The sequence below is a fragment of the Pinus tabuliformis genome, chromosome 8 (assembly GCF_031772625.1).
Source record: "Pinus tabuliformis cultivar Carrire ecotype Pingquan chromosome 8, CPIR1, whole genome shotgun sequence".
Taxonomy (NCBI): domain Eukaryota; kingdom Viridiplantae; phylum Streptophyta; class Pinopsida; order Pinales; family Pinaceae; genus Pinus; species Pinus tabuliformis.
The window spans coordinates 1,478,570,088-1,478,587,532 of record NC_142294.1 but is presented as its reverse complement, the minus strand read 5'-3'; the positions used below and the strand labels follow the sequence as shown (position 1 = coordinate 1,478,587,532).

Here is a 17,445-nt window from a genome sequence, read left to right as displayed (position 1 = left end):
TGAAAATGATTGCCAAAGATATCTCAAATCTTAGCTAGATCCTCCTTAAATGAGCCATAAACTTTGTGAAGACCAAGCACCCTATCAACTACCACATTCTTCTCAAAAAATCAAAGAAGAACTTGGATCCTTTATCCCCTTCTTGAATCGAAACTAGCACATACATGTGCTCCTTTAGTTTTGTATCCCTCCTCTTTACACGCCAACAACTCCAACCAAGCTTCATCCTCTTGAAGAATAGCGTTATGTAGATCCTCATCCAAGAAAGTTTTGACCTCCTCCAACTTTTGTCTAGCCTCCTAAAGCTTTTGTCTACACTTTCATGCAAACATACACCCCTCTCATAAACTTAACAGTTCTTTTAATAACAACCTCCCACCATAACAACTAACTTATCTCCCCAATAGGACGAAGGACAAACATCCAAATCCCATGAACAAGGGAAAGAAGTTGAAGGACGCCAAGAGAGAAACATTCAAATTGAATAAAGAAGATGGGTTTGAATCCACTACATTATCCACATAAATGGAAGTCAAGATGGGTAAATGATTCAACCTAGTAGCCTAAACTAGTACATCAACTAGTCTCTAAGAGATGTCATCCTAAGTACCATATACCTTGTTTAATTGTGCCTACACCCTCACCTTCCTCTACTTGAAATTGGTCCCAATAAACTGTTAGAATTTCTAAGTCTAACCCGTTAGAAACCCTTCATGTACTTTATAATTTATTCCTACCTACTTGTTTTGTTAATTAACAAGTTATTTACCGTGTAAATACTGAAAATAAATACAAGTGCATACTGAACACATTACAGATCATCAACTGAAGGAAACAAAACAAGCACACAAGTGACACCATTGTTTTTGGACCAATGTCCCCGAAAAAACCCAATGCGGGAAAATTGGTGCAGCTATTTGAGGGTTTTATTATTATGCAGTTTTTGAATACAATCTGGGTGCCAAAACCGGCTCACCCAACAGAGAATAATCTCGGCAGTAGTACCTCTCCTTCGGAGACAGATGCTTCGATTGAAACCCCGGATAAACACTCCGGCAGCTCCTCAGCTCCAATCTGCCCCATGAAAAACCCCAGCGTCAGCCTCTTCTGCCGTCTACATCAGCTTTCTCGGCAGTTCCCGGCAGTTCCGATTGTTCTCGATAGTTCTGGCTTCTGCCCTCCGCTTCAACTTTCCCGGTTGTTCCGGCAGTTCCCGATTGTTCCGGGCAGTGCGGCTTCTGCCCTCTACGTCAGCTTTCCCCACTGTTCCAACAGTTACTGGCAGTTCCGGCTGTTCCCAGCAGTTCTGGCTTCTGCCCTCTACGTCAGCTTTTCCAGCAGTTCTGACAGTTCCGACTTCTACTCTCTGCGTCAGCTTTCCAGGTTGTTTCGACAATTCCCGTTGCTCCTAGTAGTTTCGACTTCTACCCTCTGCGTCAGCTTTCCCGGCTGTTGCGCTGATCCTCCCAACACTATCTATGCCTCTCTGCTTCTATATTCACTGCCCCTCAATTGCAACTCTGGTCACTCTCTTAACTTCCTCAACAAACCTTGCCCCAAAAAGTCGAAATCTTGATCAACTCGGTGTGTTCTCCAAGTGATCCTCAAGCCTCCTCTTATACTTTTCTCGTTGACAAATCAACAACCGAAATTAAGTCCCTAATCAACGGCTAATATTAGATCTGGCTTGATCCATGACTTTTGGACTATTCTAACACAGTTTTATATTAATTCACATTAATATTTTATTTTAATATTAAAAATATCAATTATTTTAATATCTCCCAAACTGTTTAGAATCTGCCCAAACCTTTTATGAGTATTGGAGATCTCATGTGCCTTAGCCTCTCCACCAAATTTTGTGGCGAGAGCACATCCGATGCTACCCTAAATCAACATAAACCAACTCCAATAGACATTCCCTTTTCCCCTAGTTGGGATCCCTCTTATTATAATTTGAAACCACATTATTTCATTTTTAAAAACCATCACTCTTATCATAATTCGAAACCACATTATTTCATGTTAAAGACCACTTTTTTCATGTTAAAAACCATCACTCTTATCATAGTTCGAAACTACATTATTTCATGTTAAAGACCATTTTTGAGGTAAACGTATTCTCGAGTGTGAAACTTTTTCAAATGAAATTAAACCTTGGTGATTCCTCTCTTGAGTGTGAAACTTTTTCAAATGAAATTAAACCTTGGTGCTTCCTCTATGAACCCTTTTTCTCTTGGTAATAGAGAGAAAACAAGTCAAAACACCCTTACGAATCTCAATTTTCACTAGTCTTTGGAAAATGGGTGCAGGGCTTGAACTCCAATTTCAGCATCTGCGATTATATCTTCTCAAAGGCCCGTGTCCTCTTTACAATTGTTTTCTGATACAAGATTAACAGAAATTTCAATTTACACGCCAATTCGATGATATTCTCATGCACTTTTCTGTCCTGCCATAACATAAAGTGAAGACAGATATCCTAACAGATTTAAAATGATGAACAATACTAATATGTTACGAGTAAGAATTACTGTTATCATATGCGGCTGAGTCAAAACAACTCGGTTTATTCAGACCAGTACTGACCAAACCGATACAACTCGATCACTGACTTGGCTTGAATAAGCTCTGACTCAGCCTATCCAGCCAAGTCAGCATCCAACTTGGCTGAGTCTGCATCGACTGATGAGTCAGCCATCCAGCGTAGCCCAGGGTTAAGAAAATCAGACTTGCATATTTGGTGTGGAATTTTCTATTGACAATGGCATACATTTATTTTATCGAGTTGTTAGCTTAGTCGATTCCGAGTCAAAGGTCGAGTTTGAGTGGAGTAGCGTCACCAAGTCTGAATCTGATAACTTTGGTAGGAATTACTGACAGCATAAAATTGTGGACCCAATGTCGGGATGCAAATTTTAATCTTTGAGGTTGCCTTCAGATTGCATTCCATTTAACAAATTAAAGTTGAAATTCCATTAATGTCTACAGACATCAACGCACCATTAAAAGAAGCAAACAGTATGTGGTAGGCCAGATAACCGAGAATGATTATCCTGTATGAAGTTTTTTGGATGGAAGGAAGCAGTGTATCAGAGTGACTAGTCAAATTATTGAGAAAGCTTTTGGCAATAATCATATGGGAGATATTTTATCAACGCGTTTCAAACCATCGCGTTTCAAACCATCACAGTATGTGGTAGGCCAGATAACCGAGAATGATTATCTTGTATGAAGTTTTTTGGATGGAAGGAAGCAGTATATTAGAGTGACTAGTCAAATTATTGAGAAAGCTTTTGGCAATAATCACATAGGAGACGTTTTGACTTGTTTTGAACCATTCAGTGTGGTTCATCGTCAGGACAAGATGGAGAAACAGAGTTGATAAAGGATGTTTTGACTCGTTTCGAACCATTCAGTGTGGTTCATCGTCAGGGCACATGGAGAAACAGATCCTGACACTCTTAAATAGAGAAAGCTCAATATATAGAGCTCAATATATAGAGCATTAATTTTCAACAATTAAAATATAACAAATAGATCTGAATAGTTAAATATGACTGTTAGAGTAAAACAGTTTAATATTTTAATATGATATTAAGACACCTACTAACAATAAAAATATAAAGAAACTTTAATCATTGGGTCAAACTTAAAAAATAAATTAATTAATTAATTCAAAAATCATAATAATAATAAAATATCAAATAAAATTAAATTAAAAAGATTTTTTTTAAACAAAAAAAATAAAAAATAAAATGTTTTTTAAAATCAAATAAAATGATTTTTGAAAATCAAATAAAAGTAAATATGGAAAACTTAACTTGTCAGCATGTATTTGACACGTTTGCGTTTTTCTTCAAAGGCATAACCTTGTGCCAGCTGTCATTTATGTCATAATTGCATAACTACATGCTTTAATATCAATTGATACTAATGTAGGTTTGGCACATGCATCTAGTTGTTCTTCATTTTGAATAGAAGCATGTATACTTATTCACTGTAAGTCCCATACTCTTTATTTCAAAAATTCTTTGATTCTGCAAGAACTATATAGCTATTAATCCAACGGAGGAATTTTCCTTGATAACAATGTCCTACCTGCGCCCTACTGGAGGCCGACCCATGAGGTGATCAGTTGGGGATTCAGTTGCCAATGCAAGTGCTCCAAGAGTATCCATAATAAGGTTGACCCAAAGAAGCTGCAGAAAATTAAGGTGGGGCCCAAGCCATGAGAATGAAAGGAACAGTGTAGGTAACAAATCAAGTCACATTTCTGTTGAAACTGAGACTAACCTGAACAGCAGACAAAGGAACATCTCCAGATGAAACAGCAGCAACAAAATTAATTGCAATTGCTGCAACATTTACGGTAAGTTGAAACTGAATGAATTTCTGAATGTTTGCATAAACTGAACGACCCCATCGAACTAGCTGAAAGCCATTGAGAAATAACTGTAAGGAATCTTTAACTTCCCAAAAGAACATGTGACTTTAAAGGCTTATAACAAATACCCATGTCTGCAACGAACCTTCACAATGGAGGAAAAATTATCATCTAGAATAATGATATCTGAGCTTTCCTTAGCAACTTCCGTTCCTTGGATACCCATAGAGAGACCTATGTCTGCCTAAACGCCAAACAATATATAAAACAAGTTGCATCAATAACTTTATATAACTGGAAATATCGTTGCTACGTAATCAGAATTTACAACAGCATCCAACAAGAAAACTCGCCTCATGAAGTGCAGGTGCATCATTTGTCCCATCTCCAGTCACTGCCACAACATGACCTATTTTTCTCAGTGCTTGAACCAAGTAAAGTTTGTCCGTAGGTGAGGATCTTCCCATTACCTGCAGGGAAACAAAATAGGGCCCCTCCCATTACAATTTTCTTTTGCAAAAAGCTGTTGTAGGTATGTTTTTCCCCGATTTGTTCGTGTGTGTGGTGTTGGCAGGATGATTGGTACACGGATACTCACACAAATTTGGTCCACAATTTTCTCTCTCTCTTCTTCGCTGTAGTTGCGAAAAACCCGTCCTTCAATGATAGTTGGCTCTACTGTACGCTGATCTTTCTGGAGTATGCCACATTCAAGAGCTATAGCTGTTGCCGTGTAAATGTTATCACCGGTCACCATTCGTACCTGTAAAAATGAATGAATAATAAGAGCACAAAATTAAGGTGTAACGAGTCAAATAATCAATCCAAAACATCATTAGCAACCAAACACATTTCTTGAATCTCAACGATAACAAGCAGTTCAAAACACAAGGTGATATAATACCTTCCTGTTGGATTTCATATCACAAAATCTACATGATCTGTTACAATCCACCTTAATCCACCTTCTAGGCATTGATGGGGCAGACTGAAACCCATACATCTAGTGACCTTACTGAACATGACTAATTTTCATTGGCAGCATATAGGGTGATTTTATAATTGATATTTTGCTTGGTGAATACAGAGGGCATGCTAATTTAGTACAATGTACAATACACTTGTCATGCAATAACCTTTCCAAAAACATTTCTCATTCGAGCACACAAGATAGTATTTTTGACTATTACCGTAACACCAGCACGTTGACACGACCGGACAGCATCACTTACATTAGGTCTGCATGGATCCTGCACAGTTAAACATATTGTTATGATAAGACATAAAAGAAGTTGAAAATCATAACAAGGGAACAATTCTGGGATAAGTAGATCTGCTATAAAGTGGCAACAAGTTACTGACAAAAAGATAACAGAGGCCGTCATTAACATTCAAAAGGCATTTTTAGCAACAAGTTTATAGAGGACAGCTTATTATTATAAATTCAATAAACGCACATAACTGCTACAAAGTTTCCCTGAAAATTCAGTTTGGGCAGGTAATAAACTCACAGCAAAACATATGTCTCTACAGAAAAACTAGCTGCTACATAGTCCTGTGAATACAGTATGGGCATTGTAATAAACTCATAACCACCCTCCAAAGAAACTACAACTTTCATGCATCCAGTAGATAGCTCCAATTCGTATTCTTACAGATCTAGCATGGAAAGAAACTACAATAACCTTCAGTAATTAGTTTACGCAGGTAGAATAAACAGTTCACTAATAATATAGCTTCCTACACAGGTAGCAGGCACAGTTCACAAATCAGTGAACTTTCCTATACATTCAAATAATCCCATGTTAAAAGTTATGTAGCGTAAGTCAATAACTTATCTTAGGAAATACCTTAAGTTTATAGTCATGTATTTTAACTATTCATCATGTTAACCGGAACAATGATGCCGATAATTACTTACAGAAAGTTGGTATAAAATATATTGGCTCTGAGTAATTTTATGGATCAATGGCCGTGACTTCAAAATATTTACCTTCATCCCAACAATTGCCAAGAGGGTAAGGTTTTCTTCAGGAATATTCCATGATTGGCTTTGCACTTCATCAGCAGGCACATTATAAAGATCATATACTCTGTAAGCAAAAGCAATGCACCGTAATCGATCTGCGGCCATGTCTTCGATGCTTTTCCTAAACCCATCTGCCTGCATTAAAGGATGCAAGCGGCCATAAACTCGTGTTGACTAGGAAATTGATCAAAATTAAACAAGCATATTGATATTTGATTTTATGCTGCAGAAAATCCACATTTGGGGGACACCAAACCTTATCCGGAGTCATTTCTCGTACTAAACCAGCATGGTCAATCCAGGTATTGCAGAGGTCTAGTATGATCTCTGCAGCTCCTTTCCAATGGATATGTGCTTCAGTTTCAGACTGCAATTATGCATTCAAATCATGAATAAAAAAACCAATAACAAATACAGAGACAATTTGATAACCTCTAGAATACAGAAAGAGATATTATACCGCACGCAGAACAAGATCTGTAACTGCATGAATACACCTGTTACCTTCTTCAGAACAACACCGCCACGTTTCTTTTCCGAGTTGAAAGTAGAAACATGTAAGACGGAGGATTTGGATCTTTCTTGATGAAAGTTCATTCCAAGCTAACAGAACAACACAATGGTCATAAGAAAAATGTTGGCTGATATTTAATTGAACAGAGCACAAAAGAATCAATTGAGTAATCGTCAATACTCTTGACATGTAATTCTTTTTTTAAAAGGAGATAACTGCACATCATACTTTCAATGCCCAAGAAAGAATAGCCTTCTCCGTTGGAGATCCTGTCACTTCTATCTCTCCACCACCCTAACATAGATGCAAAAATTTCAAGGTGGGTAAGCCATCAATGCAAGATTCCACATAGGATTCTCATTAAAAATTTGCAAATTGCTGCAAAAATCTCAAGGTGGGGAAGACATCAATGGAGGATTTTACATATGATTCTCATTAAAAAAAATTGCAAATTGCTGTGATGAATTGCACTATATATTTAAATCATTGTATAAAGAATAAAAGAATGTATTTGTATCGTATAAAGAATAAAAGAATGTATTTGTATCAGTGTAAATCTATTTTCACTTTATATTTCTGAGTGGCAATGTTTTTTTTTTTATTTTAGAATTTTAAATTTAAGGAGAGAATTGTATTTAAGTAATCTGATTTTTTTTCAGTAAATATATTATAAATTCAGAGTTAAAAAGAATTTATGTGAGCACACATATATAGATTATATGTCAATTTTATATTGAGTATTTAAGGAATCACATTTCCCTTTTACTAAATAACATTATTTAAAAAAATATTTACTTTCAATTATTACATTATATAAAATGAAATATTTTAGTTAATGTAAATATTTGTAAATCTATTTTCAGTTTATATTTTTGAGTGGTAGATTCTTTCTATTTTAGAATTTTAAATTTGAGAGAATTGTACTTCAAAATTTTTTCAATAAATATACTATAAATTCAGATTTAAAATGAATTTATGTGAGTACATATACATAGATTACATGTCAATTTTCAAGTAATTTGATTTTTTTCAATAAATATATTATAAATTTAGAGTTAAAAATAATTTATGTGAGTAGACATACATAGATTACATGTCAATTCTACATTTAGCATTTAAGGAATCACATTTCCCTTTTACTAAATAACACTATTTAAAAAATAAAAATTACTTTCAATTATTACATTATATAAAATGAAATATCTTAGTTAATGTAGATATTGAAATATTTTATATTAATTATTATTAATTTTTTGAATTAATATATTTTCTAAAGTATTAATACATAGAAAATTGATTTTGAAATATTTTATTTATGGCTCACATTGGAATATTTTTTTATTGATTAATATTTTTAAATCTTTATTTATGATGCATGTCAAATACTAATGGAATTACATATCACTTTTGTATCAAAGATATAAAGCATCTATTTACAAAATAATGATTTCTTATTTTAATTATTTTTATATACAAAACTTAAATTCTATATTTACAAAATAATTTTTTAATTTCAATTATTTTTATATATAAAACTTAAATTACATATCACTTTTATATCAAAAGTATAAAGCACCTATTTACAAAATAATGATTTCTTATTTTTTATTATTTTTTATATAAAAAACTTAAATTATATATTTACAAAATAATGATTATCTATTTTCAATTATTTTTTATATACAAAACTTAAAGTCTATATTGAATATTTGTATTTATGGCAAAACATTGGAATATTTGTTTTTTTTTAATACATTTTTAAATGTCATGTTTCAACTCCAGCTTGAGTGGGCCTAATGGTTAAGAGCATGTGTTTCCTCCGAAGAGGTCACAGGTTTAAAACCAGAGGGGGTAGAGTATGTATGCCTTCGTACACAGGTTTAAAACCAGAGGGAGTAGAGTATGTATGCCTTCATGCACAGGTTTAAAACCAGAGGGGATAGAGTATGTATGCCTTCGTAGACTTATCGCTGCACGAGGTGGGTCCCTTGTCCCACAAACAAGGGGGTCTCATACACCAATTTGGTGTCTAGCTTGGTTGTGACTTTAAAAATGGCTTGGTTGTGACCTTAAAAATGGATATTATTATATTATTAAATATAGAAGGTATTACACTTCCCTCGTACTGAGTTGTAGATAGTGTTTTTTGGTGCAAAAGGAAAGTTTAACTAATATAGATCCATTTTAAGCAAGGATCTAGCATAGGCCTAGAGGGATCAAATTTCTTAGGTGCAAACCTCTTTTAGAATGCAAAATCTGAAGAAAAAAAATTGCATCATTCTCATTCCTTGATAGATCTCAATGAATTTGTAGTGGTTCTCTATCTCTATATATACAATGTATAATCTTTCATTGTTTAAATTGTATTTTGGAATGCTATAGAGAGTATATATAAAAAAATCTTTATTAGATTTTAGGGAAAATTGACAAAAAAATGCCTAATAAATGACCAAAATATAAAATAATAAGACTACAAATGTTTTAATCATAAAAACTTATTTTTTCAATTGTTTTATATGATATATACATAATTTTTTTAAAACAAGATATAATATATACATAATTGATATTAAAATGTTTTACATAACATATGTATTGAAACATTTTATCTATGGATTATTTTTCTACTTTAAAATTGTTTTTTTGTATATTTTAAATATAAACCAATATTACTAAAATTTACATATAAAAATATTTTATCTCACATTAATTTTTTTTATCATTATGTCACTACTTTACAGTGACATATATGATTCTATTTTCTTTCTATTATGTCAACTATACCAAAAAAAAATTTACAAAATTAACTTTAGTTTTTGAAATTTACAAAATTAACTTTGAAATTTACAAAATTAACTTTGGTTTTTAAAAAAACTTTTTACCAACGTGAACTCCTCACCGAGTGAAGGCTCAAGAACCCAAGGAGAGCCCTCATCTAGCAGTCGAGCTGATGTCTGCCAATCTCACATCCTCAACACAACACAGTTATTAACTCACTTCGTCAATCACTAATCGTCAGCACACAGTTATCAACTCCCTTACAAAACACTATTCGTCAGCACACAGTTACTCCTTTTATAAATCACTATTCCTCCCCAAAAAAAAACGGTTGATTGAAATAATCACCCTTTAAAGTGGGAGGTGAACGATTTTTGTAAATTGAAATGGAAGTAACTGGGAAAGAAGTAACACAGGTGATATTTTTGTAAATTGATTCTAAAATTTTAGATGAGATTTGAATTTTTATTGTTTGTAGCTTTTTACACTACAGGTTTATTGGTGACGCTTTCAGACATTTGAACATAGGTAGGATTCTTACAAGTCTATTCCAAACAACAAAATTCTAAGAACTAATAAGATTTGCTTTCTTATTGCTTGTATCTTCCTACACTACAATAGTATGAGTAAGTGATGCTTTCAGAGATTTGAAAAAAAATCAAAAAGTGTTACCCAGTCAACCAGATTCTGTCTACGTGGCATACGGTTAGAGGATTGAGAAGATAAAGCCGGTGAAAACAACAATGCTCAGGGGTGTGCACATAACAAGTTTCGGAAAAAACAGCAGAGAGAAGCGAATAGAACACGACTTCCATACTCCAATTCAATGGTTTTTGTCTTTTGCTTCATCTTTGCTTGCGTGTAATTCCTTCAACTCCAGGTTACCCGCGCGAATTTTACCACGGAAGTCAATTTAATCCGTGTCTCCTACGTTCCAATTAAATCCGTTGCCAGCGTGCATTTCTTGTTTTTTCGGATTTTTCGGATTTACTTTAGATGTAGTCTGCGATTGCATGAAGAAGCTCATAGTTATAACGGTGTGGATTGCTTAAATTATCAGTCCACTGGTTTACTAATTTAGAAATTTTCCTGTGTGAAAAGATAGGAAGGTTATGGTTAAAAGTGCAGTGGAGTTTAGGGCAGATCTTGGGGGATATATCGTATCCGACCTCCCAAGCCATTAGTGTGTCCAAGAAACAAGACGGAGAGCACCCATCGAGCTACTTGTGCAAGATTTGCAGCAAGAGATTCGTCTCAGGAAGAGCTCTTGGTGGTCACGCCCCCGCCCCCGTCGCCGCCCCCGCCCCCGCTTACATCGCTGCAAACACGCTTACTGAAACTGAATGTCGGAAGAGGCCAGAAGAGGCCTAGAGCTTTGGATCGAATATCAATCGAGAAGGAGAATAATAAAGAGGGATTGGGTGGTAATGGAAGTAATCTAATGTATGCTCTACGAAGGAATCCCAAGAACAGTTGGCGGTTTCCAGATCGGGAATATTCGTTTCTGTTGTGTCGAGGGTTAGAGTTTAATCCCATCGATTCTTCCATAATTTGTGAACTGTGTGGAAAGGAATTCAGTTCATGGAAAAGCCTGTTTGGTAACTTGAAGGGCCACTCTGGACCAAGATAGTGGTGATGCCCAATTACAGAAACATGAGACCCAAGACGAAGAAAAAGGAAGAAGTAAAAGTGACGTTGACATTGAAATTGATCACTCCGGTGGAAATTCACCTAGAGTTAATGGAGAAATAGAATGTTCTAGATTATGTAGAACTCATGAGAATGTCTTAGGTTGTGCTACCTTGTGTAGAACTGGAGTCTTGAATTTTCTAGAGTATGTTGAACTCATTGTGTTTTGTTAAAATTGGTAACTAGGGCCAAACTCTACATGGATCATCTTATTTATGACAACTGGAATTTTTTTTGGATTCCTTTCTCTGAGAGGTGTAGGATTGATCTAAAGATCATCTGATTCTGACATGTATAAATGAAGTTATGAATTTATTTTGATTATGGTCAAATTGTCAAGGTCGCCCAACAAACTTATGTAGGCTCAGAAGCCCAACAGTGACGTCTATTCATCCTCAACGTTGCATATAAATAGAAGGTGACTTAGCCTCATTTGGACACACTCATCTTCACACTTCTCTCTCTCTCTTCATTGATTGAGTACGGATTTTGAACTTCTTTCTCTCCACACGTCCGAAATTTCAAGAGCGAAATTTTAAGAGGCCAAAATTTCAGGGGACTGAATTTTTGGACAGTTTGACCAAGCGTTGACCAGCATGCGTTGGCCTCCTTTGACTACGTTTTTGTGAGGGCTATCTCTGTTTGGGTAGGCCTCATTTATGGGCACATAAATCGAGGCTAAACATTGACTATTGACCAAGGTTGACTGCAGCTAGGGCTGACCGCAAGTGGGTTGTTTGACCAGAATAAGATTGAACCAGTGTTGTGAAAAGCGCGATCGGGATTAAATCGGCGCGGGGAACAAATCGAAAAAAAATCGGAAAAATCGGAAAAAATCGGAAAAAAAATCGGGAAAAAATCATTTGGTACAAAAATATTCATTTTTTTCAATTTTTTTAATATTTAAACCATCTACAACATAAAATAAATACATTGACACATAAATATGATAAAAAAACTAATATATAAGATGTTTAATATCATTTCTAGCGCTAAAATCACACATAACATTGAATCATGTCCTGAATAGTAAGTCCTGACTCCTGAGTCCCAACTCAGCCTCAAAATATCAACAAAAAATATGATAATGTATCTCATCATGTCATAATGTCATATACAATAAAATGAAAGTCTAATCCTATTGATTTCCTCTGCCCCTCTTGCGAGAAAATGCCACAGCTTTCCCTTTCCCTCTAGATGTAGATGCTAGTGCCCGTGCTGGTGGAAATGGCAGTGGAGTCTGATATGCTTCAGAAGCTGAAGAACTAGAAGTAGGAGCTATAGGAGGTAGACCACGTCCTCTACTGGTGGTAGTGGTAGCCCGGGCAGGCGGTGTCACCTCCTCCTGTTCCTCCTCCTGCTCTTCCTCCTCCTCCTCCTCATGCTCCTCCTCCTCCTCCCCCTCCACTACATCCTGCACTAACCAAACATCAGTAGAATCCATGAGAGGCCTCTCGGCCTCAACCCTCCATGCAGCAATGGTGTCAATCCCATCCAATGAGATGGCATCCACATCAGGTGTCCTCTTCCCTCCGTGCGCGCCACTGTCCAAATGAGCAACTGAAAAACCAAAAAAAAAATTATAAAACCGTGCTGCCCCGACCCTGCACGATTTTTTCAGTAAAAATTGCGATTTTTTGGAAAAAAGCGCAATTTTTCCAGTAAAAATCGGCAAAAAAAAAAAGTAGGCGATTTTTTCGTATAAAAATTGCGATTTGATCGGCAAGCTGAAAAAATCACGATTTTTTCATTAAATCGCGATTTAATCGCGATTTTCACAACACTGGATTGAACTGAATTTGACTGTTTTGAGGGTTGTTTTATTTTGTTGTTTGGAGGCCGAAGTTGACTGAAGTTGACCGATTTGCTGAGGGTCAAATCTGCCTTGTTGACCAACGTTGATTTTTTTGGTTAGGGCTCTTTTACTGCCGTTATAAATTATCAGATTTGTAAATTGTACTATCTCTCTTCGCTGAATTATTGAAGACTATAAGAAGAATTGATCAAGGGTTTCCCCACATTGGGGTTTGTCCCTGGCTGGTGCCACATCTTGTGTCCTTTTGTCTTGGCTTGTCTTCTACTATTTATGTTTATGTTCTATCTGCATTTTACTATCATGTTGATGTGATTGCTAAATTGGATATTGATATCGAGCTAATAAAGAAATTGAAGTAAAATTGTTCTAAAGCATAGAACATACCATTGTTGCCTAAAATTAACATGGTATCGGAGTTGAGGTGAAGACAAAGCCCAAGCAAGAGTGAAAGAGCAATCACCAAAGGGTCAATGGGTTCCTCATCCTACTTCCCGGCTGAAGACAAGCTCCATGATAAATCTGACTATCATGGATGGAAGATGTCTCTTGATTTGACCTTGGAAGAAAAAGAAGTGATGGACTATGTGCAGGGTAAAATCCCTGAACCTCCTTCAAATGCACCGGCTGCTGTGAAGACCAAGTACAATAGGGCTGAAGTCAAAGCAAAGAAGATTATCAAGGATTCCATTGACAAGCATCTAGTGGCCTACATCTCTGAATTGAAGACCTCCAAGGAGATCTACGACAGGTTGGTCGGCATGTTCAAGGTTAGTAATGCTAATCAAATTCTATTTCTCAAGAATAAGTTGAAGGATATTAAGAAGGGAAAGGACGAGGATATTCAATCCTATTTCTTGAGAATCACTGAGATCAAGAATGATCTACTCTCGATTGGAGAAGTCATTCCTGACAGGGAACTTACTCTGACCACCCTTGGAGGACTCCAACCTGAGTGGTATGTATTTGGAACCACTATACTCAACAATGATCGAATTCCAGGATTTGAAGAATTGACGTTGAGATGCATTCAAGAAGAAATAAGAATGGTCGAGCAAGAAATGTCTTCTAATAGAAGCAACCTCACTGCATTCTCCGCTCATGCCAAAAGGAGAAATAATGCAAGGTCTAAAGGTCATTTCCATGGAAAACCTGGATGTAAGGGAAGAAGGGAGGGCAAGTGCTTTGTTTGCAATAAGTTTGGCCACTATGCAAGGGAGTGTCCAAATAGAAGGGACACATTGCATGATGATAATCACAATCATTCTAGGGGCAACTTCAACAACAACGATCCAAGGAATGACAGGTCCAGTGACAAAGGAAAAAGGAATGTGGGACATCAAGGAAATGGTCGACCCTCCAAGAAATCAAGGAACTCCAGGTATGAAGAATCAAATGTTGTTAACAATAAGCAAAAAGAGTACTATCTTATATCGGCCCTCTCCACTGCCTCTCCTCCGGACACTTTGGGAAATTGGCTGATTGATAGTGGTGCCTCAAGGCACTTCACCGGATACAAGGAAGCCCTCTCTAATCTGATAGAAAATGAGACAAACTTGGAGATCATCCTTGGAGATGATGCCACCTATCCCGTGAAGGGAGTAGGGAATGTTACCCTTCAATTGAATCAAGGTAACACTATTCATTTGCAAGAAGTACTATATGTACCCAACCTCAAGAAGAACCTGGTGTCCATTTCGACAATGGAAGATAAAGAATTCAAGGTGGATTTTATCAATGGAAAGGTACGTGTTTGGAAAACAAATTTTAAAGATGCTTTTACTCTTGGGTTCAGGGTTGACACTTTATATCAAGTTGGAGGAAGTCCATTGGGAGACATGTTTTGCAACACATTTCTACAATCTAAACTATGGCACCGAAGGTTTGCCCATCTTCATTATAAGGCCCTACCCGATGTGAGACAAATGGTGACAGGTATGCCCGAGTTCAAAATAGAGCATGAAGGTGTATGTCCGAGATGTGCCGAAGGAAAACTTACAAGGGGACCATTCCCCTCAAGTAATAGCAAGACCACAGACATATTGCAATTGATCCACTTCGACATATCTAGTATGATGCCTGTAAACTCTTTGGGAGGATACTTATATTATCTCACCTTTACGGATGATTATTCTCGCAAGACCTGGATCTACTTCTTGAAGAAGAAGGATGAAGTGTTCACCTGGTTCCGACACTTCAAAGCCTTGATCGAAAACCAATCCGAGAAGAAAATCAAGATATTGAAGATTGATAATGGGACCGAGTATGAATCCAATGAATTCCAAGATTATTGCAGAGAAGCTGGCATTAAGAGGGAGACTACAACGCCATACACTCCTGAGCATAATGGTGTGGCTGAAAGGAAGAATCACTCTATTGTAGAAGCAGTTCGTGCCATGCTTCATGATTAAGGCCTTTCGAAGTTCCTATGGGCTGACGCTGCAAATATCGTCGTGTATGTTCAAAACCGATGCCTTCATCAAGCATTGCACTCCAAGACTCCCAAAGAAATGTTCACTGGTAAGAAACCCGATGTCTCTCATTTTAGAATTTTTGGAAGTCCCGTATATTTTCATGTGCCAAAAGATAAAAGAAGCAAATTGGGTGCATCTGGGAAGAAAGGAATCTTTGTGGGCTATAGTGAAAATTCGAAGGGATATAGAATTTATGTAGCTAGTCAAAAGGAAGTTGAGATAAGTCATGATGTCACCTTCGATGAAGATATGGCCCTCAGGGAGATCAACAACCTTCCTATCCTAAGGAAGGACAAAGAAGCTAACATCGGAAATCAGGGTGCAAAAGAAGACGAAACAATGCCTAATGTTGACGAACCTATGGATCCTATTGATCCTCCTCCTCATGAGCCCTCCTCCTCCAAAAGGAGACCCTCATGGCTTAGGGAGACACTCGAAGATGTTAAGAGACACATTGCACCAAGGAGGACTTTCCGTGAAAGCAGGAAGCCGAACAGGTATCAAGGATATTTGACCGCCATGAGCACTATCAATCAAAATGAGCCTTCATCATTTGAAGAAGTCGTGAAGCATCAAGTATGGAAGGATTTTATGAATGAAGAATACGAGTCAATTATGAAGAATGATGTCTGGGATGTGGTCCCTAGACCCCAAGGCAAATCGGTTGTTACCTCTAAGTGGCTCTACAAAATCAAGCATGGAGCTAATGGAAGTGCAGACCCTCTCATTCACAAATGTAAGAGGGAGTTGGCTTCTAGATTTGAGATGATGGACCTAGGACCAATGCACTATTTCCCAGGGTTGGAGGTTTGGCAAAAGCCAGGTGAAATTTTCCTCTCTCAAGGAAAATATTTTGTGAAGATATTGGAAAGATTTGGGATGATGAACTGCAAGCCTGTGACTACTCCGATGGAACTTAACTTTAAGAAGTTATGTGGTAGTGTTGTTGGACCTGAATTGGGAAATGCTTTTGAGTATCGTCAACTCATAGGAGCACTAATGTTCTTGGTGAACTCCCCTCTAGACATATGTTTTGCAGTTAACACAGTGAGCCAATATATGGCTGAGCCTCCTCATATACATTGGATTGGTGCCAAGAATCTTTTGAGATATCTTCAGGGCACAATCACTCATGGATTGAGATACACTGTCAGAGATGTGAGGCTACATGGTTTTTATGATGTTGATTGGGCTGGCAGTATGGTGGATCACAAGAGCACTTCTGGATGTTGTTTTTTCTTTGGGTTATGCTTCGATATCCTGGATGAGCAGGAACCAAAAATCGGTTGCCTTGAGCACCGTCGAGCCCCAATACATAACTGCTAGTGTGGCCTCCTATGAAGCTGTCTGGTTGAGGAAGCTCTTCAGTGAGCTGCTTGGACATGTGCTGGATACCACCGTGATCCTCTGCGACAACCAGAGTGGGATCCGATTATCAGAGAATCTCGTGTTTCATGATCGCTCCAAGAATATAGATATCAGGGACCATTTTATTTGGGATATGGTACAACGAGGAGTAATAAGGCTCCATCACATTGGGACTGATGAGCAGGTCATCGATATTCCAACAAAGCCCCTGGGGAAGGTCAAGTTCTTGGCCTTCCGAGAACAACATGGAGTTGTGGATAGACACTCTTATGAGGGTCCTGTATGAGATGGACATTGAGCTCTGGGAGCTCCGGGGGGCTTGGGGTACTTCTTGGAGCGATGAGAAACCATAGGGTGAGTGGTTCAGCCTTCCCCTAGTGGTTTGTTGTGTAC

General features: G+C 37.1%; 1 protein-coding gene across 4 annotated transcripts in view; it reads right to left on the bottom strand.

Moving 5' to 3' along the window:
- LOC149241405 (calcium-transporting ATPase 5, plasma membrane-type-like) overlaps positions 1-17,445 on the bottom strand; it is a 293,316-nt gene that overhangs the window by 76,507 nt on the left and 199,364 nt on the right. For all 4 annotated transcript variants that reach the window (XM_089373955.1, XM_089373953.1, XM_089373952.1 and 1 more), the window contains 10 exons: positions 7,159-7,224; positions 6,921-7,019; positions 6,673-6,783; positions 6,381-6,551; positions 5,578-5,637; positions 4,986-5,150; positions 4,737-4,857; positions 4,533-4,627; positions 4,297-4,434; positions 4,102-4,202 (listed from right to left, as the gene is read on the bottom strand). In XM_089373955.1, the coding sequence (XP_089230081.1) occupies positions 4,102-4,202; positions 4,297-4,434; positions 4,533-4,627; positions 4,737-4,857; positions 4,986-5,150; positions 5,578-5,637; positions 6,381-6,551; positions 6,673-6,783; positions 6,921-7,019; positions 7,159-7,224 (1,127 nt within the window). The remainder of the gene's footprint in view (positions 1-4,101; positions 4,203-4,296; positions 4,435-4,532; positions 4,628-4,736; positions 4,858-4,985; positions 5,151-5,577; positions 5,638-6,380; positions 6,552-6,672; positions 6,784-6,920; positions 7,020-7,158; positions 7,225-17,445) is intronic.